This window comes from Anabrus simplex, chromosome 11 (genome assembly GCF_040414725.1).
Source record: "Anabrus simplex isolate iqAnaSimp1 chromosome 11, ASM4041472v1, whole genome shotgun sequence".
NCBI classification, from domain to species: Eukaryota; Metazoa; Arthropoda; class Insecta; order Orthoptera; family Tettigoniidae; genus Anabrus; species Anabrus simplex.
The window spans coordinates 61215738-61239708 of NC_090275.1; the positions used below are offsets into that span (position 1 = coordinate 61215738).

The following is a 23971-nucleotide window of genomic DNA, read 5'->3' on the forward strand; positions in this document are numbered from 1 at the left end:
GATGCACCACTGTTGTATGGTATAAAAACCAAAACTTAGCATGACAAAACACAATTTCTTTTATTTTACTCCAAAATTCTTTAATGTCCTTTCAGGTTCTTTACAAACTACTTCATTAAGCCAGAAAATGAGTCTGAAACGTCTTAAATCCTTTGTCATGGATAATAAAACTGTTATTGAAGAAATAACTACATGAAAATACCAGTCATCATATTCAATTCCTATTCGATACTCCATGTGCTGTTGATCATACCTATCATTCACTCATACTCGTAATTCAGGCATCATTGTTAAATATAATTTTTTCTTTATAATTAACATTCTGAATTACCACACAAAAGGTTTCACATTACGTGGTGTTTTACTGATATACTGACTCGACTCTGTTAAGGTTGGCATGATTTTGTTATGTATAATAATAATAATAATAATAATAATAATAATAATAATAATATAATGCGTGAAAGAGATAATTACAAATTTCATTTATTTTAAGTATTAATATGGTAATCATAATAATACTACTGTAATATAATATGCAAGAGTTAGTTACAAGATTTTTATATAATAATAAATTCGTGTGGCTATTTCTAGCCGAGTGCAGCCCTTGTAAGGCAGACGCTCCGATGAGGGTGGGCGGCATTTGCCATGTATAGGTAACTGCGTGTTGTTGTGGTGGATGATAGTGTTATGTGTGGTGTGTGAGTTGCAGAGATGTTGGGGACAGCAAAAACGCCCAGCCCCCGGGCCACTGGAATTAACCAATGAAGATTAAAATCCCCAACCCGGCCGGAAAACGAACCCGGGACCCTCTGTACCGAAGGCCAGTACGCTGAACATTCAGCCGACGAGTCGGACAAATGTGTTAATATTAGCCTATTAGAAGAGTTATGTGTATAAGAAAGAGAGTCCTGTAAATATGTAAACAGAAATGAATGAATAAATACTACTACTGTTTCAAGAAAACTATATTTCAGATTTTACTTTTTTCAAGGGGCAATCTCCTCTTTTATCTGTGAATTGAAACAATAAACATAATCGGAGGTCAAATACTCTTGGAGATGTTCGTGTTCTACCCAAACACTAAGAGCGTCTTAAAATTTTTCTTTCCGCGTACTGGTTGTCGAAGTACATAAGTCTACGTTAAAAACATCAGAGAGATTGGTAACAGTGTTCTTATTATTCTATTAAGAATTCTCTCTTGAAATTACTACTAAGTATATTAAAATTCCTACATTTCAATGTGAAATTCGCCAGTTTCTCTTTGTTTTACCACACTTTCGTCAAGTATGTAGGATGACATTGGCACAGTGTTGTGTCATTACAAGGTGAAGGTGGCTCATGTATTACAGAAGCAGATCTGATGTGATTTCCGTTTTGTTGTTGTCATAGTGTACGGCGGACTCGGCGCGCCTTTCACTGTGCAATTGGAAGGGTAGAGGGAGCGAGGACAGGTATATAATGTGAAGCGACGGTGAAGCAGGTATCAGTCAAACCTCAGCGTCACAGCAAGGAACACTACCAACAACAACATGAAAGTCCTGGTAAGTATACTCCAGGATTCGGAGACATACCCGCGAACTTTATAAAGCTGGGATACGATGAGTAGAATGGACAGAGAGAACATTTCAGGCTCAATTTTGAACTGGACACGAACCGTATTTAATGAGGTTTATGCTGACGTTTTCAGCTTCGAATCTCACTATTAATATTTCAAAACATCTAGTTTGCAGTATTAGGCACTTTTTTTACCTCTACCCACGGAACTTACAATTTCATGTGGGATCCAAATTACAGGGACTCAGTATATGATTTCAAAAATCCCACTAGCACTGGGTAGGATACGAAACATGGCAGTCTTGGTAAGAAGCACTTACTTATCAAGGCTCCATGTACTGGAATTAGGTTGAGTCAGCGTCCATAGTTGACGTGTATTCTATTCTATAAAAAGGACGTGTTTTCAGTTCCCCGTCAGAGTGTCAGGAAATTTTCCAAAGACACTATCACTCACGAGAAGCATTACGGTTCTGAAGGTTGTACGAGCCTCCTATTCTGTGTGTTTTCCAAAATCAAGTATCTAAGAGACCAGTTACTTTGATAAACAAGAGACAGCTGTGTCAGTAATGTAGAGTCACATCAAAACCTCATATTTAGGTAATTCTAATTCTGGGTGTCTCTCACGATTGATAAGTATTTAAGAGTCGTTAATAATGAATGATTATTATTTTTATGGCTTCCGAACTTTTGAGAGTTACTTTAACCGCTCTCTTATCTACCACCCCAATTATTTAAAAGAGTACTCAGCCCACGTGGTTCTGCTTCGCGACAGAAATGCTTCTGAAAAGATTCGTACTATACAGGGAAATGAATCTGATGTTTTGTTGTTGAATTTTGAAACATAGAGATCAGAAATACCTACATTGATCTAATATTTCATCAATCTTTCCTCAAGTAACGCTAGATAAACATGATAGCTCCCTCAATTATAATGAACGAAGTATAAATGATACTCTAAAGGTAGCTCTACACAACAGCATGAAAATCACATTATCATGAATCACCTACTCCCTGATATAAAACAATACAGACCTGATGACAATAATATCTTAAGCTGGTATGGAGTAAGGCTACTGAGTTCGATAACGCACATAAGGTTTCCTATTTAATGTCATTTCTCTCTAATTTTCAATCAAATTTTAGCAGATAATATCTGTCTGAATTTTGAGTCCGAATAAACGTCTCGAAAATGTTTTAAAACACTATTTAGACCTTCAAAATGAGAAAAATCCATTAGTTGAAAATCCAGCTAGCTGCAAAAATAAATTCACCGTTTTTTGACCAGTGAAATCAAGCAACACGTGTAAGCGAAATTACGGTCCAAGTAGATAATGATCACAACGGTGAAGTCATGTGAAAATCTATTGTTCACGCAATACGATACCCTCAATAATAATACACATAAAAGGGCAAATTTGAATAAAACTCCGCAAATAGATTTTGAGATAGTAAACAGTTCTGAAATGCACTTTCGCTAGTGCACCAAATCTCTCGAGATCTAAAATTTGTTTACGCAACAGCAGCAGTACAGGCAACATTCCCTGCTCACTTGCATGTCGGATTGTCAGTACAAGAGGTAACGTAGGGTAACGACCAGATTCTTCCTAATTAGGCCCCAATTAAAAGTTACATACAGATATTTCACAGCACATTACGTAAGTATAGTCATTAGCAAGCACGATGCGTACGTGGAGACGTGTTTGTAATAAAGTGATCCAGATTTTTCACTTAACCACTCTACACATTCTCGAATAACTCTCACGAAACCACGATCCCGATCGCGGCTTTTCCTTTCTACAACGTGTTCAGTTACTACTTCTCGTAAATGGTCTCACTTCTAAGAGATATGTCACGTGTTTCATTTGACAATAATTACTTTTATGTATATATATGAGTTATATTAGCTAAAATGTTTTGCGTCAGATAGCATGTAAGCCAATATCTGAAACGTTTTGTCGCTTTACTAAGGGGCTCATAATCAAATATTCAGCACTGTTTCTGGGCGTCGATATCTAATTTGATTTTCTTTAAATAGAACTACTTATTATTTTCAAAATCTGCCAAGTACTTCTCAAGAAAATGAAATGTTTTCAATCATGTTATCAAAGAGCAATCCCATTTCAAAGAATCACCAAAATAAAAACCATGGCACGCACTAAATACAAAGGTATTAAACCTTCTGAGATGTATAAGTTCGCTCTACCCTGTCCGAAAATACAGCGTGATAATCTTGCATGATTTAAAACTTTCAATACCGTCATAGTTCATAGGTAGAGGAAAAACTGGATATTCAACAGTTTGGAAGGGACAACTTGCATTTATTTATTAATTCATTCGAATTAGCTAACTGGCTATGTGTATTTGCGCAGCTAGAAAAAGCATGGGTGTTCTGAAAGTTACTCTTGCTACCATATTAATAGAATTCGGCTCTCAGCTATCGAACATGGAAAACTTCTTAAATTAAGTAACTGTGGTATTATAGCACATGTGTTCGTACTACCAACTCTATCAAGAGATTATTAGAGTGGCATATTCAAGTAACAACTGTCATAACAAAAAATACCTGTTCCAATTTTTTAATATCTTACTGAAAGTGAATAAATAATTTATTTCAGTATGGCCGAGGCGCTAAAGGCGTGCTCAGTTCGCCCGGAAGTACGTAGGTTCGAATCCCCGTCAGGAAGTCGTAAAATTTAAGAAACGAGATTTCCACTTCCGGAGGTGCATATGGCCTGAGGTTCACTCAGCCTACACCAAAAATGAGTACCAGGTTAATTCCTTTGGTCAAAGGCGGTTGGTCGTAGAGCTAACCATTCCACCCCATCAAGTGCCGGGGTTACGGATAGCGGAAGCCTTTACTTTCCGCCCCTCCTGTAAGGAAATGACTTTGCTTTGCTGTATTTTTTATTTTTTGTTATAACATTTAGTTCAATCAGAAGACTCAGACTTCAAAGCAAGCAATCTTGAGTTTCCGTAAAATATCAAGTATATGTGTACTAAATATTCGAATAATATATATCAAGTACCTTTAGATGAAGAGACGCCAAAGCTTGGTCAACCAAGTATCGTCGGCAGTAATAGTTAAGATTGCTTAGGTTGCTTATTAATTTTGCAAATAGGATGTGCTACCTAGCCCTCTCTTTAGTTATAAAGCGAGATTAACGAAACACTTACGGTGTTCTAATAGTATGGCCCCTAATGTTTATGTAAATCTCAAAGCAGGATCGTTGACCGGTCTAGAATATTCTTGTTATTTGCTTCAGTACGTTTACATTCTGATTTATAAAAGCTTCATTATCCGGGCTCCACATATTAACCGTTGTTTTATTGCATTAAGGTACATTTCATAATACGATAAATTCCGAGTTTAGTGGTTCGATCCCCGGGGAAGGTCACTTTCCTTAAATATCCAGTATGTCGTTATGCCAGGGTTTCCTTCGGCCAGTCCATTAGCTTTATTCGAAAGTGTATTTTCTTAAATAACTCTTTTGTTTGTTACAGGCTTGCATTGTCCTTACCCTGGCCGTGAGCGCCTTCGCTGAGGAGCTTGCTGAGAAGAAACAGGAGAAGAGAGGACTCCTTGGTTTGGGATATGGCGGTTATGGAGGCTATGGAAGTTATGGCGGTTATGGAAGCTATGGAGGCTATGGTGGACACGGATATGGTATTGGTCTGGCCGCTGCCCCCGCTGTCCATGCCGCTCCTGCTGTGGCCGTGGCTGCTGCTCCCGCTGTTGCCTCCGTCTCTAAGGTCAGCTACGCCACTACTCACCTGGCCCCTGCCCCCGTAGCCGTAGCCGCCCCCGTCTACCACGCCGCTCCCGTAGCTGTTGCCGCTGCCCCCGCCTTCGCTAAGGTCGGTGTTGCCAGTCTCGGCTACGGTCATGGTCTTGGTCTTGGATACGGACACGGTCTTGGCCTGGGATATGGAAGCTACGGACACAGTATTGGATACGCTGCCGCCCCTGCCCTCTCTCTGGGACATGGATACGGTCTCGGCGGTCTGGGATACGGTCATGGATACCATGGTTAAGAACACCAGCTTCAGACACACACGTGACCCCTCATCTTACGAAATCTGACAACCTCATGTTGTTCTCATAAGTTCACCAAGCACCCTCTCCTCTCTCCCATTTGCCATATTCCTCCTTAAAACGCTTAATATGTAATTACTTTTCTAATAATTTATTTGTGTGATGGACAGACGATTACGATTGTACTTTCCAGTCATTTTTTCGCTGTTATGCATTGTCCTTGAAGCTATCAATTTTTAATAAATTTATATAAAAACCGAACACAGTAGTTAATGTCTTATTTATTTATTTATTTATTTATTTATTTATTTATTTATTTATTTATTTATTTATTTAATTAATTAATTTATTTATTTATTTATAAACTAAGGGTGATAAACGCATACATTATTTTGGTTGGTTTCTCGACGCTGCTGTGTTGGTTGCAAATTTTACAACAGCACAATAGAAAGTTGTGCCGATTTCCGTTAATGATACTTCACTACAAACTAATTTTCTCTAACCTGTAGATGCCTTCCCTGCAGATCAGTGCTATAGTGCTTGTCTGCGGGTCAAAAGAGCCAAGCATCTAGAATATTTAAGGGCTGAAAATAGGGCATTCGATACTCCATGTCGTACAATGTTTGCATGTAAAATATTCTTTATTTATATACGGGTAAATAGAGTAAAACTCCAAAGTTCTAGCCCTTCAGGATCCCAACTCAATGTTGAAATCATCCCAGGCATATGAGTTACTAAGTTTAGGTAAATAAAATATAATAAAGTATGAGAATATATTCTTTACTTATTCCCAAAAGAATACAATCCTTTTCTTAATCATAGTTATTCGGTCGATTAGATCAGTAGTTTGCCCTTTTATACCACTGAACACTAAAGTGAGTCAATGCAGAGTTTCACTTATGCCCTTATAGCTAACTACATTCGGTGGGGTCATTTTTCTAAAAAATAAACAAAACACCTGAATGTACTGAATCAAGGAACACAATACAGAAAGAACGACGTAAATAAGTTAATTTGGCTAAGATTTTAATAAGAAAGGAAACGAATAAAGAAAGAAGCGATCTTAGGCTCCTTTACCGGTAATGCATTTAGGCCGGAAGTGATTTTCGAATTTTCTTTTCTTCTCGTTTGATAGAGTTATCCAAGACTCGAAATTTGGAACCTTTCCGGGCCCTTTATCCCTTCAACTTTCGACAACATTGAGGAAATTGTTTAATTGTACCTTTTTTCGTAGGATGAGAACCCCCTACTTTTTCTGCTAAGAAATGATTTCAACATTGAAAATCAGAAATATATACGCAGTTGGCCTAAATGACGTCAGAACGGAATTCTTGTGCATGATAACAGAGACCATACAATCATTATTAATAATATTCCTCTATGAACTATTTAGTTTACAATGAAAGTGAACTCTGTCGGTCTTACATCCGGTAATATGTCAGCAGAAAAATAAGTTCTTGGTAGACCACCAAACACAAAGACTGTACCAAGCTGAAATTCTTGGGCAAGTACTTGAATTCTGGCACAGAAATGAACTGCAGAGAAATGTTCGTGGAGTAAAGTACAATTAGATTTAGACCCAGTAGGTGTTAATAAAAATGATAAGAACTCAACGAGTGCGCTGTTTATTTTTTAAGAACGAATAGTAAACCTCATAAGACACGTTAGGATAGTATACACTATCACACTGTGTGCCCGGGTGTAAAGTACAGTGACGTACATATGACCTATGCAGTGTATTCCGTATCAACGTGAAAGTGACATCATCCCTGTTGGCAGACGGTCCATTATGGACTTTCTGTTTTCCTAGCAGAAGTACTAATGGGTATGTCTGTATCCAGCATAGCTACCATTAAACAGATTACCCTCTAAATTTGGCTAGTTGTTAGGTTGGTTATGTATATGGTCCATATCCTAGCCTCCTCCCCATTGAGGATTAGAAGAGAAGGAATATTACTCAATTATAAATGTAGCATTTGAGTCACTCTACAGACGCCCGCGAGTTAAACGGCGGTCACATATGTACTTGTTTGTCACTAATAACTCCGAGGCTACACAATCCTGCTCACGTCAAAACTCTCCAACTGTCTGATGATACTGTCCCTCGGAAGTTGCGTTTGCAAGAGATTTTTGATGTGTGAATGATGGCGCATTACAGTACACTCACCGACCCTGACAAATCCACTCCTGAAAAATATATCCGATGACTGGAAGCTCCGAGACGGCTGTATTTATTCAGGCTTCGGGAGCTTTAAAAGACGGATCGATTGGTTGCAACGTTCTGGAATTTGGAGGTGAAGATACGATTCCCCGTCTTGAATTTGTGACCTCATTCCGTGTGTGTATCTGAAGGACGCAGGCAGTTAAGTTCATCCGGAGTGCCGTAACAGTACGCCTGCTCTGACTAGAACAGAGTCGCACACTGGACGCCATTATCGGAGATGTTTTAAAGGATTCCCTCAGCATCGTTTATAATAATATAAGTTAAGTGGCCTCTTGGGGTCACCAGCTGAAAGAATAGCAGAACATTTCGTAGCTCAAAAATGTCAAATTTTCTATTATCTACTACATATTTTGGCAGGTGACTGCCACTTTAATAATAATAGTAAGAGTAATAATAATAATAAAATTATGCAATGACAAAAGTAGCGGAAGAAAATTAAAAACTAAGAAAATAACTGTAGAAACACAACAATTAACAATAAAAATAAAGTCAAAAGAAAAGATCGAGGAAAATTAAAGATTGAAAGTAAAACGAAGAGAAGAACTTATAGCTAAGCAGAGTAAGTTAAATACAGACATGATACACAAGTAACGGTATAGTACAGTAAATAAATAAAATAATACATTATGTACATTATAGGGGACAGCGATGAGAAAAGCAAAAGGTAATAAGTAGGAAAGTAGCTAGTTCATGTTAAGGAAGAATCGTTTAAAGGGGTCACACGAAGAAAAACGGCCAAGTTCCTGTCAGATGATAAAGAATTAAGGAGGATTGGAATGTGGATAAATAAAGTTCTTTGAAGAAGAGATAGGCGGGAATACGGAATATAACGGGGTGGAATTATCCTGGTTTTGCAAGTTGGATCATGTAGGGAAAAGAAGGATGCAGGTTCAGGAGAACGAACTAAACCGCTAACAGCGTTATATAGGAATCTAAGGTCGGCTACTTTCCTGCAAGTATATAACGGGCGAAAGTTTAACTTATCAAGTATCTGATTGCTGCTCTAACAGTGGCACAGAAGAATGACTGCATGCGGTCAATGTGATTCAGACTAATAGGTGAAGAGGTAGACCAATGGAAGGAGAGAATTCAATAAACGGTAGGATTATGTTGCCGTTGATGCTTTCACGGCCCGTACTTATGCCTAAACAGACGAGATTTTCTTCTGACGACGCAGAGCAAAGATCTCTGCGAAACGTAAAGAATTTCACCTTCTTTTCTTGACACGGCATAAGCCCAAAAGCCTATATAATATCCATCGGTAGGATTATGTTTATGCTTATGTTTCTAAAGCAGGAATGTTCATTCCCTGGTGAAATTCAGACCCTACATGTAAGTGCAAAAGAGACTGTTTCAGCCATACATGATGAGGAAAACCAAGATGAGTATTTATATGGTTTGATAACTGTTCGGAAGATAGCTCGACGTCGTCCGAAGTGTGCTGTTGGAATCCCCAGAGAGCACACTTCTTTATACGAATATACTCACTGGACGATAATAAATTAAAAACACTGAAGCTCTTTAGGGTTTTCAATTGTGAAATGACCAGCGTTTCGCCCCAGTGTAGCAGTGTGCTCATCAGTTGAATTGCTACAACTTTTCAAGAAGTTGGTGGTAATGCGCCGTTGAGATACCACTGCAATCTTCCTGTGTAGGACAATGCAGTGACGATGCACTAGGGGAAGTATTTACTCTTGTATAAATGCATGCCATTGGCCTTTCCAAGTGCCCGCTGCTATACACTGGTGCGAAACGGTAGTAATTTCACAACTGTGTTGCACATGTGGATTTGGCCCTGTGTTACGTCCGACTGCCCTTCCTAACGCCAAGCATATATGAGGGGATGTAATCACCACTGTGTGTTTCTTTGCTGATTCGTAGTGTGGTGTGTTGCCTGTATATGAAGACACCCAGTTTCCTATCCATAAGAATTAATCAGACCTGACTCAAATTCCCGACCCATCCGGGAATCGATCCCAGGACCCTCTAAACTGACCATTCATCCAAGGAGTCGGACTCGTGTATAATACCTGTAATGTAGAATATTCCAAAGAAACGTTAAGTACAGAGAAACAAATGGCCAAAAAGATATCGGTGGGAATCCAAACCCACAACCTTTGGATTTCGCGTTCGATGCTCTACATTTGAGCTACGGTGGCATAAGTTATTCTTTTTCTGCTGTCAAAGACCTGGCCGATTGAAAGATGAAAGTTGAATGATAGAATAATTTCCATTTGATGCAAAATCATTTTATAATGACTTACTGTCCCAACCAGTAACAGAGTATGGTTTGTTGCCCTACAGTACGCAGGTGACGGTGGTTATATAATACTAATCAGAAAGACAAAATGGAAGAGGTCCGACACTCCAAAATGAAGGTATTGGCCAAAGAAATACAAGGGCCATGAAGGGCGTCAAAATGAAAGATGCCAACCAACGCTCACAGGTTGAGAGCTCCTGGAGCCCCTTTTAATCGCCTCGTACGATAGGCAGGGGATAGCGTGGGTGTTATTCTACCGCCCCCACCGACAGGGGGATACAGTACACGTATTTCATTGATTTCATTATAAAATAAGTTATTATCCAATATCCACTACTATTTCACAGCTGATGAAGGAGCACAGTCTCTAAAACGCGTTTTGAATTGAATTATTCATTAAAATTTCAAAGTGGAAAGATCAACGACACAACGAAGAAACGAAGGTTGAAATTCTATAGACACCTAGTAAGAAGGATGACAAACGACTGACCGAAATGATCTTCAGGTATATCATGGGATTAAAGGCCATCTCCAATTGGGTAGAAGAGGTCAAGTGGGAGTCGCAAGAAGTTGGAATTTCACAAGAGATGGTCCACAACAGAAGAGGCAACAGTCTAAAATTATTTGAAGAGAAACAACTAATAAAGAAGACCGAAACGGATCATTTCCGAAGAGCAGAGAAAGACGAGAAGCGAAAGAATGAAGAGGTTCTGGAAAGAGAAGGCCAAGAAGCCTTAAGTTCTATGCCGTCTATTGTAACCAAAATTCGGAAACGAAACTTTAAAATAATGGTGGTATTCTGTTAATATTGTAACAGCCGCAGTGTTTGGAAGGTTTCGTTCACTTGCTTATTAAATAGTTTTGTTGTTTCATTTCTTACGGTAACGTACTTTTAGTTTCATTTTGTTACTTCATCATTCACTTTACTCGCTTCAACTCTTACTTTGGCAAGTTTGTGCAGAATCCTGACCAAATCTTTCTTTTCCATTATTAATTTTTTTATTTTATACAACTGTCCACGATGTATTCACAACGACAGCTAACCTCAAACTGAGCGTGCGAGTCAACACAGCGCCATCTTATAACAGAGTATGCGTGTGACGTCACTTATTTAGCACAAATTTTGCCTTACGGGTCAGAAGGCGGCTATCTCCAAGTTGAGCGTCAGAAATGTCAGGACCAGTGATGGAGTTATCCTGGTTTTCTAGAAAGCTAGTTCCATTTTGTTCCTCCTCGCTTTCATTGCTTTCCCTTCAAGGTTGTTCCATTCAGTCCATTCCCCTAGGTACTTGAAACTCTTCACCATCTCTATTTTTGAGCTACTACTTTAATTCTACTAATATTAGAAGCATAAGGAAAAATAAGATCACTTTAGACGTTGTTTTGACAGTATATGATCATAGGTTCGATGTTATAATTTTAACAGAAAGTTGGTCACTGAATAATGTAAACATGAGTAACGATGTCTTGTACAAATACACTGACTGACAGAGCAAATGAAACACAAAGAAGGAGTGGTTCGAAAGGGATGAAAGTTGGGGAAAAAACAGAGACGGCACGGACGAATTATTGATGTTCATTTCAAACCGATATGCAGGTTACACAATGCGCACGGCATCGACTCAGTAGGATGTAGGACCACCGCGAGCGGCGATGCACGCAGAAACACGTCGAGGTACAGAGTCAATAACAGTGCGGATGGTGTCCTGAGGGATGGTTCTCCATTCTCTGTCAACCATTTGCCACAGTTGGTCGTCCGTACGAGGCTGGGGCAGAGTTTGCAAACGGCGTCCAATGAGATCCCACACGTGTTCGATTGGTGAGAGATCCGGAGAGTACGCTGGCTACGGAAGCATCTGTACACCTCGTAGAGCCTGTTGGGAGATGCGAGCAGTGTGTGGGCGGGCATTAGCCTGCTGAAACAGAGCATTGGGCAGCCCCTGAAGGTACGGGAGTGCCACCGACCGCAGCACATGCTGCACGTAGCGGTGGGCATTTAACGTGCCTTGAATACGCACTAGAGGTGACGTGGAATCATACGCAATAGCGCCCCAAACCATGATGCCGCGTTGTCTAGCGGTAGGGCGCTCCACAGTTACTCCCGGATTTGACCTTTCTCCACGCCGACGCCACACTCGTCTGCGGTGACTATCACTGACAGAACAGAAGCGTGACTCATCGGAGAACACGACGTTCCGCCATTCCCTCATCCAAGTCGCTCTAGCCCGGCACCATGCCAGGCGTGTAGGTCTATGCTGTGGAGTCAATGGTAGTCTTCTGAGCGGGCGCCGGGAGTGCAGGCCTCCTTCAACCAATCGACGGGAAATTGTTCTGGTCGATATTGGAACAGCCAGGGTGTCTTGCACATGCTGAAGAATGGCGGTTGACGTGGCGTGCGGGGCTGACACCGCTTGGCGGCGGATGCGCCGATCCTCGCGTGCTGACGTCACTCGGGCTGCGCCTGGACCCCTCGCACGTGCCACATGTCCCTGCGCCAACCATCTTCGCCACAGGCGCTGCACCGTAGACACATCCCTATGGGTATCGGCTGCGATTTGACGAAGCGACCAACCTGCCCTTCTCAGCCCGATCACCATACCCCTCGTAACGTCGTCTGTCTGCTGGAAATGCCTCCGTTGACGGCGGCCTGGCATTCTTAGCTACACACGTGTCCTGTGACACACGACAACACGTTCTACAATGACTGTCGGCTGAGAAATCACGGTGCGAAGTGGGCCGTTCGCCAACACCGTGTCCCATTTATCGTTCGCTACGTGCGCAGCACAGCGGCGCATTTCACATCATGAGCATACCTCAGTGGCGTCAGTCTACCCTGCAATTGGCATAAAGTTCTGACCACTCCTTCTTGGTGTTGCTTTTGCTCTGTCAGTCAGTGTATTATTACAATGAGAGTGTTCTATTAATGGTAACAATGGTTTGGATCACGAAATGAACATTGTTGAGTATTATGACTTTAAATTTCTCACAGTACTAATTAACTATGACAACAAGAATGTAGCTATTAGAGGAGTATGTCGGTGACATGAATATCACAAACAGTGGTTCATCAGTTTGTTAGATTATTATATCCAGGAGAGATGCCATGTTGAAACCGAACTGATAATAGGGGACACAAGTATAGATGTTTTAAATGAGCACAACAGTGACGAATATTTCAACATGTTGCAGGAAACTACAGTAATTTCCAGTCCTTAATAAACAAGCCTAATAGACTATCTGGTAGAAGTAAATCCTGATCATGCTTTTATTAAAAGTAGATTGAGAAATGATGACATTCGGTCTATCACCTCCCAAAGTGAAATTTCAGGTTATTATCCTATAATGGTAATGAAATTGTTAAGAGAGGTTTATTACGCTTTGGTTCAGTCTGTTATTAGCAATGGAATATTGGTATTGGAAGTACCTTAGAAAAATGCAACAATAGAATACAAGTTGTATTACTGATAATGTACCAGAAATAAAGATTATACTCAAGTAATCAATTATATGCTGAAGCAAATATGTTTAATGTAAAGCAACAGTATGCTCCTGAAATATACAAATATATTAGCAAAACAAAAATATAATTGAGAATGTTTAGCATGAATATTCAACGCGCAATAAGATGCACCACTGTTGTATGGTATAAAAACCAAAACTTAGCATGACAAAACGCAATTTTTTGTATTTTACTCCAAAATTCTTTAATGTCCTTTCAGGTTCTTTACAAACAACTTCATTAAGCCAGAAAATGAGTCTAAAACGTCTTAAATCCTTTGTCATGGATAATAAAACCGTTATTGAAGAAATAACTACATGAAAATACCAGTCATCATATTCAATTCCTATTCGATACTCCACCATGTGCTGTTGATCATACCCATCATTCACTCATACTCGTAATTCAGGCATCGTTGTTAAATATACTTTTTTCTTTATAATTAACATTCTGAATTACCACACAAAAGGTTTCACCTTACGTGGTACTTTACTGATATCCTGACTCGACTCTGTTGAGGTTGGTGTGATTTTGTTATGTATAATAATAATAATAATAATAATAATAATAATAATAATAATAATAATAATAATAACAACAACAACAATAATAATTCTTCTTCTTCTTCTTTTCCTGCCGCTTTTTCCCACACCTGTGGGGTCGCGGGTGCGAACTGCGTCGCACATGTGGATTTGGCCCTGTTTTACGGCCGGATGCCCTTCCTGACGCCAACCCTCTATGGAGGGATGTAAGCACTATTGCGTGTTTCTGTGGTGGTTGGTAGTGTAGTGTGTTGTCCGAATATGATGAGAAGAGTGTTGGGACGGACATATACACCCAGTCCCCGAGCCAGAAGAATTAATCAGAAGCGATTAAAATCCCCGACCCGGCCGGGAATCGAACCCGGGACCTTCTGAACCGAAGGCCAGTACGCTGACCATTCAGCCAACGAGTCGGACAATAATAACAATAATAATAATAATAATAATAATAATAATATAATGCGTGAAAGAGATAATTACAAATTTCATTTATTTTAAGTATTAATATGGTAATCATAATAAGACTACTGTAATATAATATGCAAGAGTTAGTTACAAGATTTTTATATAATAATAAATTCGTGTTGCTATTTCTAGCCGAGTGCAGCCCTTGTAAGGCAGACGCTCCGATGAGGGTGGGCGGCATTTGCCATGTATAGGTAACTGCGTGTTATTGTGGTGGATGATAGTGTTATGTGTGGTGTGTGAGTTGCAGAGATGTTGGGGACAGCACAAACGCCCAGCCCCCGGGCCACTGGAATTAACCAATGAAGATTAAAATCCCCGACCCGGCCGGGAATCGAACCCGGGACCCTCTGTACCGAAGGCCAGTACGCTGAACATTCAGCCGACGAGTCGGACAAAAGTGTTAATATTAGCCTATTAGAAGAGTTATGTGTAAAAGAGAGAGAGTCCTGTAAATATGTAAACAGAAATGAATGAATAAATACTACTAGTTTCAAGAAAACTACGTTTCAGATTTAACTTTTTGCAATGGGTAATCTCATCTTTTGTCTGTCAATTGAAACAATAAACATAATCGGAGGTCAAATACCCTTGGAGTTGTTCGTGTTCTACCCAAACACCAAGAGCGTCTCAGAAGTACATACGTCTACGTTAAAAACATCAAAGAGACTGGTAACAGTGTTCTTATTATTCCATTAAGAATTCTCTCTTGAAATTCCTACTAAGTATATTAAAATTCCTACATTTCAATGTGAAATTCGCCAGAGTTTCTCTTTGTTTTACCACACTTTCGTCAAGTATGTAGGATGACATTGGCACAGTGTTGTGTCATTGCAAGGTGAAGGTGGCTCAGATCTGATGTGATTTCCGTCTTGTTGTTGTCATAGTGTACGGCGGTCTCGGCGCGCCTTTCACTGTGCAATTGGAAGGGTAGAGGGAGCGAGGACAGGTATATAATGTGAAGCGACGGTGAAGCAGGTATCAGTCAAACCTCAGCATCACAGCAAGGAACACTACAAACAACATGAAAGTCCTGGTAAGTATACTTCAGGATTCGGAGTTGTTGTTGTTCAAATGCTTTAATTCCCCACCTGAAGGGCGGGCTGGGCCCCCTAGATCGTGACGCGATCTCTCGGGCCCAGGGATTCGGAGGCATACCTGCGAACTTTATAAAGCTGGGATACGATGAGTGGAATGGAGAGGGAAAACATTTAAGGCGCAATTTTGAACTGGATACGAACCGTATTTAGTAAGGTTTATGCTGACGTTTTCAGCTTCGAATCTTACCATTAATATTTTAAAACATCTAGTTTGCAGTATTAGGTATTTTTTTACCTCTACCCATAGAACTTACAATTTTATGTGGGATCCAAATTACAGGGACTCAGTACACAATTTCAAAAATCCCACTAGCACTGGGTAGGATACGAAACATGGAAATCTTGGTAAGAAGCACTTACCTATCAAGGCTCCATGTACTGGAATTAGGTGCAGGAGCGTGCCTAGTTGAAGTGTATTCTATTCCATCAAAAGGACGTGTTTTCAGTTCCCCGTAAGAGTGTCAGGAAATTTTCCAAAGACACTATCACTCACGAGAAGCATTACAGTTCTGAAGGTTATATGAGCCTCCTATTCTGTGTCTCTTCCATGATGAAGTATTTAAGAGACCGTTTACTTTGATAAAGATGAGACAGCTGTGTCATTAATGTAGAGTCACATCAAAACCTAGCTGCCTCTGTGGATCAGTGGTAGAGTGTCGGCCTCCGAATCCCAAGATAGTGGGTTCAAACCCGGCAGAGGTAGTCGGATTTTTGAAGGGCGGAAAAAAGTCCATTCGACACTCCATGTCGTACGATATTGGCATGTAAAAGATCCCTGGTGACACATTTGGTGTTTACCCGACAAAATTCATTAAAACCTCAGCCACAGACGCCCAAGAGAGATTCGGTTTACTCTGTCTGCCATCTAGTGGGGCTAGAGTAAAACGGAACGTCTATATTGACGAGCAGACAGCCAGATGGCGTCAAATTGAAATGTCTGCACACAGTAGCTGAGGCCATACGATTATTATTATTATTTACATCAAAACCTCATATTAAGTAATTCAAATTCTAGGTGTCTCTCAAGATTGATAAGTATTTAGGAGTCGTTAATAACTTATGGCAGTTACTTTAACCGGTCTCTCATATACCACCCCAATTATTTTTTTAAAAAGCATCCCACGTGGTTCTGCTTCCCGATAGATATGCTTCTGCAAAAACTCGTAATGAATCTGATTACTTTGTTGTTCAGTTTTGAATCACACACATCAGAAATATCTACATTGAAGTAATATTTCATCCAGCTTTCCTCAAGTAGCACTAGATAAACATGATAGCTCCCTCAATTACTGTATAATCAACGAAATATAAATGATACTCTAACGGTAGCTATACGTAACAGCATACAAATGACATTATCTTGAGTCACCGACTATCTAACATAAAACAATACAGACCTGATGACAACAATATCTTAAGTTCCTAAAGGAATTGGCCACTTAAAAGTTGGTAAGGAGTAAAGCTACTGAGTTCGATATCGCACATAAAGTTTCCTACAGTATTTATTGTCTGTTCTCTAAGGTTGTCGATCAAATTTTAGCATATAAATATCTCTCCGGATTTTGACTTGGAATAAACGTTGCGAACATAATTTAAAACCATTTTTACAATTTCAAAATGAAAAAAATATCCATTAGTTGAAAATCCACCTAGCGGTAGAAATGAATCCACAGTTTTCTGATTCAAATTACTTAGCGATGGACATGCGATCAGTGAAATCAAGCATGACATGTAGTGGAAATAGCGGAGCAAGTTGATAATAATAACAACGAAACTATTTTTTTCCTATTTGTTTTACGTCGCACCGACACAGATAGGTCTTTGGCGACAATGGGATAGGAAAGGCCTAGTAAGTGGAAGGAAACGGCCGTGGCCTTAATTAAGATACAGCCCCGGTATTTACCTGGTGTGAAAATGGGAAACCACGGTAAACCATCTTCACGGCTGCCGACAGTGGGGCTCGAACCCACTATCTCCCGATTACTCGATACTGGCCGCACTTAAGTGACTGCAGATATCGAGCTCGGTATAAGAACGATGAAGTCATATGATAATCTATTGTTCGCGCAATACGAAACCCTCGATAATAATATACATAAAAGGGTAAATTTCAACAAAAACCCGAAAATAGTTTCTGAGATAATAAACAGTTTCTGAAACGCACTTTCACTAGTGCACGAATTCTCTCCAGATATAAAATTTGTTTACGCATCAGGAGCAGTATAGGCAACATTCCCAGCACACTTGCATGCCGGATTGACAGTACCAATTAAAAGTTACATACAGATATTTCAGAGCACACTACATAATTATACTCATTAGCAAGCACGATGCGTACATGGGGACGTGTTTTTTTAATAAAGTGATCCAGTTCTCTCACTTACCACTCTTCACATTCCCGAGTAACTCTCAAGTAACAACGATCCCGATCACGGCTTTTCCTTTCTATATCGTGTTCAGTTACAGTATTTAGTTGGAATTTCTCAGGAGATTCTCGTAAATGGTCTCACACATTAGAGACGAGTTATATTAGCTAAAACGTGTTGTCACTTTTAGTATTTTTACTAAGGGCCTCATAATCAAATATTGAGTACTTTATCTGGGCGTCAATATCTATTTTTTTAAATAGAACTAAACTGATTATTTTCAAAATCCGACAAGTATTTCTCAAGGAAATGAAAGGTTTTCAAACATGTTGTCAAAGGGCAATCACATTTCAAAGAATCACCAACATGAAAACCATGGCACGCACTAAATACAGAGGTCTTAAACCTTCTAAGAGCTAGAAATGCGCTCTAATCTGATTTAAAACTTTCAATATCGTCATAATTCATAGGAGGAGGAAAAAAATGTTTATTCAACAGCTTGTGAGGGACAACTTACATTTTATTTATCAACTAGCATGTGCCCGCGGCTTTGCCAGCGTTTATTAATTCGACCGTTAGATGTTTTAAAACTATTTATTTAAAAGCAAATTAAAACTTTATATTTATTAACTCACGTCGTTCTGACGTAAATTGCATGAAATACATTATTTTATTTTTATTATATTATTACTTTCAATGCTTGAGATACCGGGTTCATGGATGGTACAAATAACATTATAATAATTAATTTCGTGTGGCTATTTCTAGCCGAGTGCAGCCCTTGTAATGCAGACCCTACGATGAGGGTGGGCGACATCTGCCATGTGTAGGTAACTGCGTGTTATTGTGGTGGAGGATAGTATTATGTGTGGTGTGTGAGTTGCAGGGATGTTGGGGACAGCACAAACACCCAGCCCCCGAGCCATTGGAATTAACCAATGAAGGTTAAAATTCCCGACCCGGCCGGGAATCGAACCCGGGACCCTCTGAAGCGAAGGCCAATACGCTGACCATTCAGCCAACGAGTCGGACGCAAATAACATTAAAACCATGTAAAAGACGTTGTTATATAATACAAAATATATTGTTTCCTTAGAGCTTCGGAATAAACTATATTAATGTCCTTCCATTTTGAGGTAAGATGTATACTATATTGTGTTTACCTTTCGAACTCTTGAACAATCCACGTACAGTTGACAATGGCAAAAGCACCGTTTTCGAAGATGGAGTCCTACAACTTTAAGCGATTGTCCTATGTCAAAATTTCAGATCTCTGTGTGCCGTAGATTTGACTGGGCTTCGCACACATACACCCAAACACTTCCGAATATTACGGGCTGATGGTTCCTCGTGTCGTGGACCGAAAATGGCCTCCTACTCAATAGACTTACAGTCCGAGGAATACTACTTCGCCCGCGGCATGCTCGGTCATGATGGTGGCTTCAATAATATTCGTCATCAGTTTCAGAGCCGTGTTCAACGCAGAGCATCAACAGCGTCGTACGCCCTCACACCATATAAGACCAAAAACGGTTTCCTACACCCTGGACGTACAATGGCTCCTTGAATATTGTGTTCTCTACCTATCTTATGTACGTTGCCTAGCGACAATGACTCTATGCATTTAATCTTGGTGACAGCACGTTGGATTGTCATATCCCAATGCACGTTTTTCGATGGTTTTTCGTTCACAACTCACCAACGAAAGCGAAAATGAAAATTCCGGCTTCGAGGTGCATTCGGACCCCTTTCCATCTACCTGTGTTCAAAATTTCAGATCTCTGCGTGCTGTAGATTTTGCTGGGCATCGCGCACAGACAGACAGACGAACACTTCCTTTTATAATTATAGATTCATTCGAATTAGCTGACTAGCTATGTGTGCGGAGCTAGAAAAGCATTGGTATTCTGAAAGTTACTCTAGCTACTATACCAATAGGACTCGGCTTTCAGCTATCGATCTTGGAAAATTTCTTAGATTAAGTAACTGTGGTACTAGAGCGCAAGTGTTCGTACTACCAACTCTATCAAGAGATTATTAATTTGGCACATTCAACTAACTACTGCCTTAACAAACAATAGCTCTACCAAGATTTTTCAATATCTTACTGAAAGTGAATAAATACTTTATTTCAGTATGTTTTTTATTCAGGGGCTAATTAGCCGAGGCGCTAAAGGCGTGCTCGGTTCTCCCGGAAGGACGTGGGTTCGAATCCCCGTTAAGAATTCGTAAAATTTAGGAAACGAGATTTCCACTTCCGGAGGTCCATATGGTCCCGAGGTTCACTCAGCCTAAACAAAAAATGAATACAGGTTAATTCTTGGGAAAAAGCCGGGCGGACGTAGAGCTAACCAAACTATCCCATCACGTGCCGAGGTTACGGATAGTGGAAGCCTTTGACTTCCACCACTCCAAGGGCCTTCATGGCCTGCACGGAGATGACTTTTCTTTGCTATGTTTTTTTATTTATTTGTTACTAAATATATTTCATTCAGAAGACTCAGATTTCAAAGCAAGTAATGTTGAGTTTCCGTAACAATGTCAAGTATGCGTGTACTGAACATTCGAATAATACAGTAGAATATAAAGTACTTTTACATGAAGAGACTTCAATGCTTGGTCAACCAAGCATCGTCTGCAACAATAGCTTAGATTGCTTATTAATTTGGCAAATAGGAAGTGTTACCTAGCCCTCTCTTTAGAGTGTTCTAATAGCCAAGGCACCTAATGTTTATGTAAATCTCAAAGCAAGATTGTTGGCCGGTCTAGAATATAGGCTAATTGTTATTTGCTTCAGTACGTTTATATTCTAATTTATAAAAGCTTCAATATCGGGGCTCCACATATCAACCATTGTTTGATTGCATTAAGGTACATTTCATAATACGATAAATTCAGAGTTTAGTGGTTCGATCCCCGGGGAAGGTCACTTTCCTTAAATATCCAGTACGTCGTTATGCCAGGGTTTCCTTCGGCCAGTCCATTAGCTTTATTCGAAAGTGCATTTCCTTAAATAACTTTTTTGTTTCAGGCTTGCATTGTCCTTACCTTGGCCGTCAGCGCCTTCGCTGAGGAGCTTGCTGAGAAGAAACAAGAGAAGAGAGGACTCCTTGGTTTGGGATATGGCGGTTATGGAGGCTATGGAAGCTATGGAGGCTATGGTGGACACGGATATGGTATTGGTCTGGCCGCTGCCCCTGCCGTCGCTATTGCTGCCCCCGCTGTCCATGCCGCTCCTGCTGTTGCCTCCGTCTCTAAGGTCAGCTACGCCACTACTCACCTGGCCCCTGCCCCCGTAGCCGTAGCCGCCCCCGTCTACCACGCCGCTCCCGTAGCTGTTGCCGCCGCCCCCGCCATCGCTAAGGTCGGTGTTGCCAGTCTCGGCTACGGTCATGGTCTTGGTCTTGGATACGGACACGGTCTTGGCCTGGGATATGGAGGCTACGGATTTGGACACGGATACGCCGCCGCCCCTGCCCTTTCTTTGGGACATGGATACGGTCTGGGCGGTCTGGGCGGTCTAGGATACGGTCATGGATACCATGGTTAAGAATATCAGCTTCAGACAGACATGTGACCCCTCGCATTGTATCAATCTCATGTTACGACCTCTGACAACCTCATGTTGTTCTCATATGTTCACCAAGCATCCTCTCCTCTCTCCCATTTGTCATATTCCTCCTTGAAACGCTTAATATGTAATTATTTTTCTGATAATTTATTGTGAGCGATGGACATACGATTACGATTGTACCTTCCAGGCTTTCCTTCGTCGTGCATTGTCCTTGAAGCTATCAATTTATAATAAATTTATATAAAAACAGACACATTGGTTAGTGTTTTATTTATTTATTTATTTATTTATTTATTTATTTATTTATTTATTTATTTATTTATTTATTTATTTATTTATTTATTTATTTATTTATTTATAAGCAATGTGTTATGAACGCTCTCATTATTTAAGCGGTTCATTTCATGATAGTGCTTCAGTGGCTCCCAATTTTAAATGAACACATTATGAAGCTATCCCAGTATCCATTACGGATACCTCATCAGAAGCAAATTTTCAGTAACCAGCAGATATTTACCTGGAGATCAGTGCTATAGTGCCTGTCTGCGGATCAAAAGAACCAAGCATCTAGATTTTTTAAGAAATAACCTTTTAAATATATACGCACTTAGCCTAAATGACTTTAAAACGAAATTTCTATACATAATAACTGAGACCATAAGATCATTATCTATAAAGTACTTAATTAACAATAAGAGCAAACTCCGTGAGTCTACTGTATATTTAGTAATGTGTCAGCAGTAAGAGAAGTCCTTGGTAGCCGTCCGAACACAAATCATCACGATGAAATAGACTGTATCAAGCTAAAATTCTTGGGCAAATATTTAGATTCTGCTACAAAAATGAACTGAAAATAAAAGTTAATGCAGTAAAGTTCAATCAGATTTAGACTTAGCTGGTGTGAATAAAACTGGTAAGAACCCAACGAAGTGCATTCCTCATTTTGTGAAGAACCGATTCTATTCCTCGCGTATCATTAGACACGTAAGGTTATTATTCACCACCACACTGTGTGTCTTGAAAGGGATACTGTATATTCAGGCCAGCGAGCTAAATACAGAGATGTATGTTCTGGTTTGTCACTAAGATTTTCGAGTCTTCAGTCATATAATGGTTTGATACTGCATTCAATGCCACTCTATCCTGTGACAATCTCTTCATCTCTACCCAACAACTGCTTCATACATCCACTCCAGTTTGTTTGTAATATTTGTGTCTTGACCTCTCCGTTACACATTATTACCTCACACGATTCTTCTCAAAAACCAAATGAATAAACCCTAAACGACTTAAGATGTTTTCTATCAATCTCTCCCTTCTTTCTTTCTTTCTTTCTTTCTTTCTTTCTTTCTTTTTCCCTCAGGTAGGGATCCCACTTCTATCGCCTCAAGGGCAGTGTCCTGGAGCGTAAGACTTTGGGTCGGGGACACAACTGGGAAGGAGGACTAGTAACCTCGCCAAGGCTGCCTCACCAGCTTTGCTGATCATGAGCATGGGAGGATTCGAAGGGATAGACAAAGAAGAGGGAAGGAAGTTGACGTGCTCTCTTAAGTTAATTACCATCACGGCATTTGCCTGGAGGAGAAGTTAGAAACCACGGAAGACCACTTCAAGGGTAGCTGAGGTTGGAATCGAGCACCCCTCTACTCAGTTGACCTCCCGAGGCTGAGTAGACCTCGTTCCAGTCCTCGTGCGGCTTTTCAAATTCCGTAGCAGAGCCGGGAATCGAATCCGGACCTCCGGAGATGGCAGCTAATCACACTAACCTCTACACCATAGAGGCGGATATCTCTCGCTCTTCTAGCCAACATTTTGACAAATTATTCTCCTCTCTCCAACTCGATTCAGCATTTCTTCATTTATGACCTGATCTACTCTTTATTTTTGCTATTTCCTTTACGTTGCACCGGTACAGTGACTTCTTATCGTGGAAAAAGGATAAGAAAAGACTAGTACTGGCAAGGAACGACCAAGGCAGTACAGTCTCAGAATTTACGTGGTAAGAAAATGGGAAACCCGAGACAGAAATAATAGGTTTGAAAAGACCTTGATCCTAAGGGTAACAGGGATAAATTTAGAATGCTGATCAGAACATCCGTCACCCTCCAGCCACTGTCCAGTGTTGCCAACTTAGCGGATTTTCCGCTAAATTTGGCGAAATTAGAGGACTGTCGGCCATCGATAAGGGGGGTTAAAAGAGGGTTGAATTTTTTAAATGAGTGTATCTGTATCTGAAAAACTTAACAGTTTAAAGCCCCGAAAATCAGAATTAGGAATTCCCTTTAATAAGAAAACACGTACTTTCTTGTTTCCAGAAATTCCTCGTAAGGGGGTTGAAAACAGGTTGAAAA

General features: G+C 40.1%; 2 protein-coding genes across 2 annotated transcripts; both read left to right on the forward strand.

The window, feature by feature from the left end:
* Positions 1–1502: 1502 nt before the first annotated feature.
* Positions 1503–5845, forward strand: LOC137502687 (cuticle protein 64-like). The gene is made up of 2 exons (XM_068229630.1): positions 1503–1544; positions 5059–5845. Exons 1-2 carry the CDS (start codon positions 1533–1535, stop codon positions 5587–5589), a joined length of 543 nt encoding a protein of 180 aa, XP_068085731.1. The 5' UTR covers positions 1503–1532; the 3' UTR covers positions 5590–5845.
* A 9731-nt stretch (positions 5846–15576) lies between these two features.
* Positions 15577–21871, forward strand: LOC136883286 (cuticle protein 64). The gene is made up of 2 exons (XM_067155521.2): positions 15577–15616; positions 21078–21871. The coding sequence occupies exons 1-2, from the start codon at positions 15605–15607 to the stop codon at positions 21594–21596; spliced, it is 531 nt and encodes a 176-aa protein (XP_067011622.2). The 5' UTR covers positions 15577–15604; the 3' UTR covers positions 21597–21871.
* The last annotated feature ends 2100 nt before the right edge of the window (positions 21872–23971 follow it).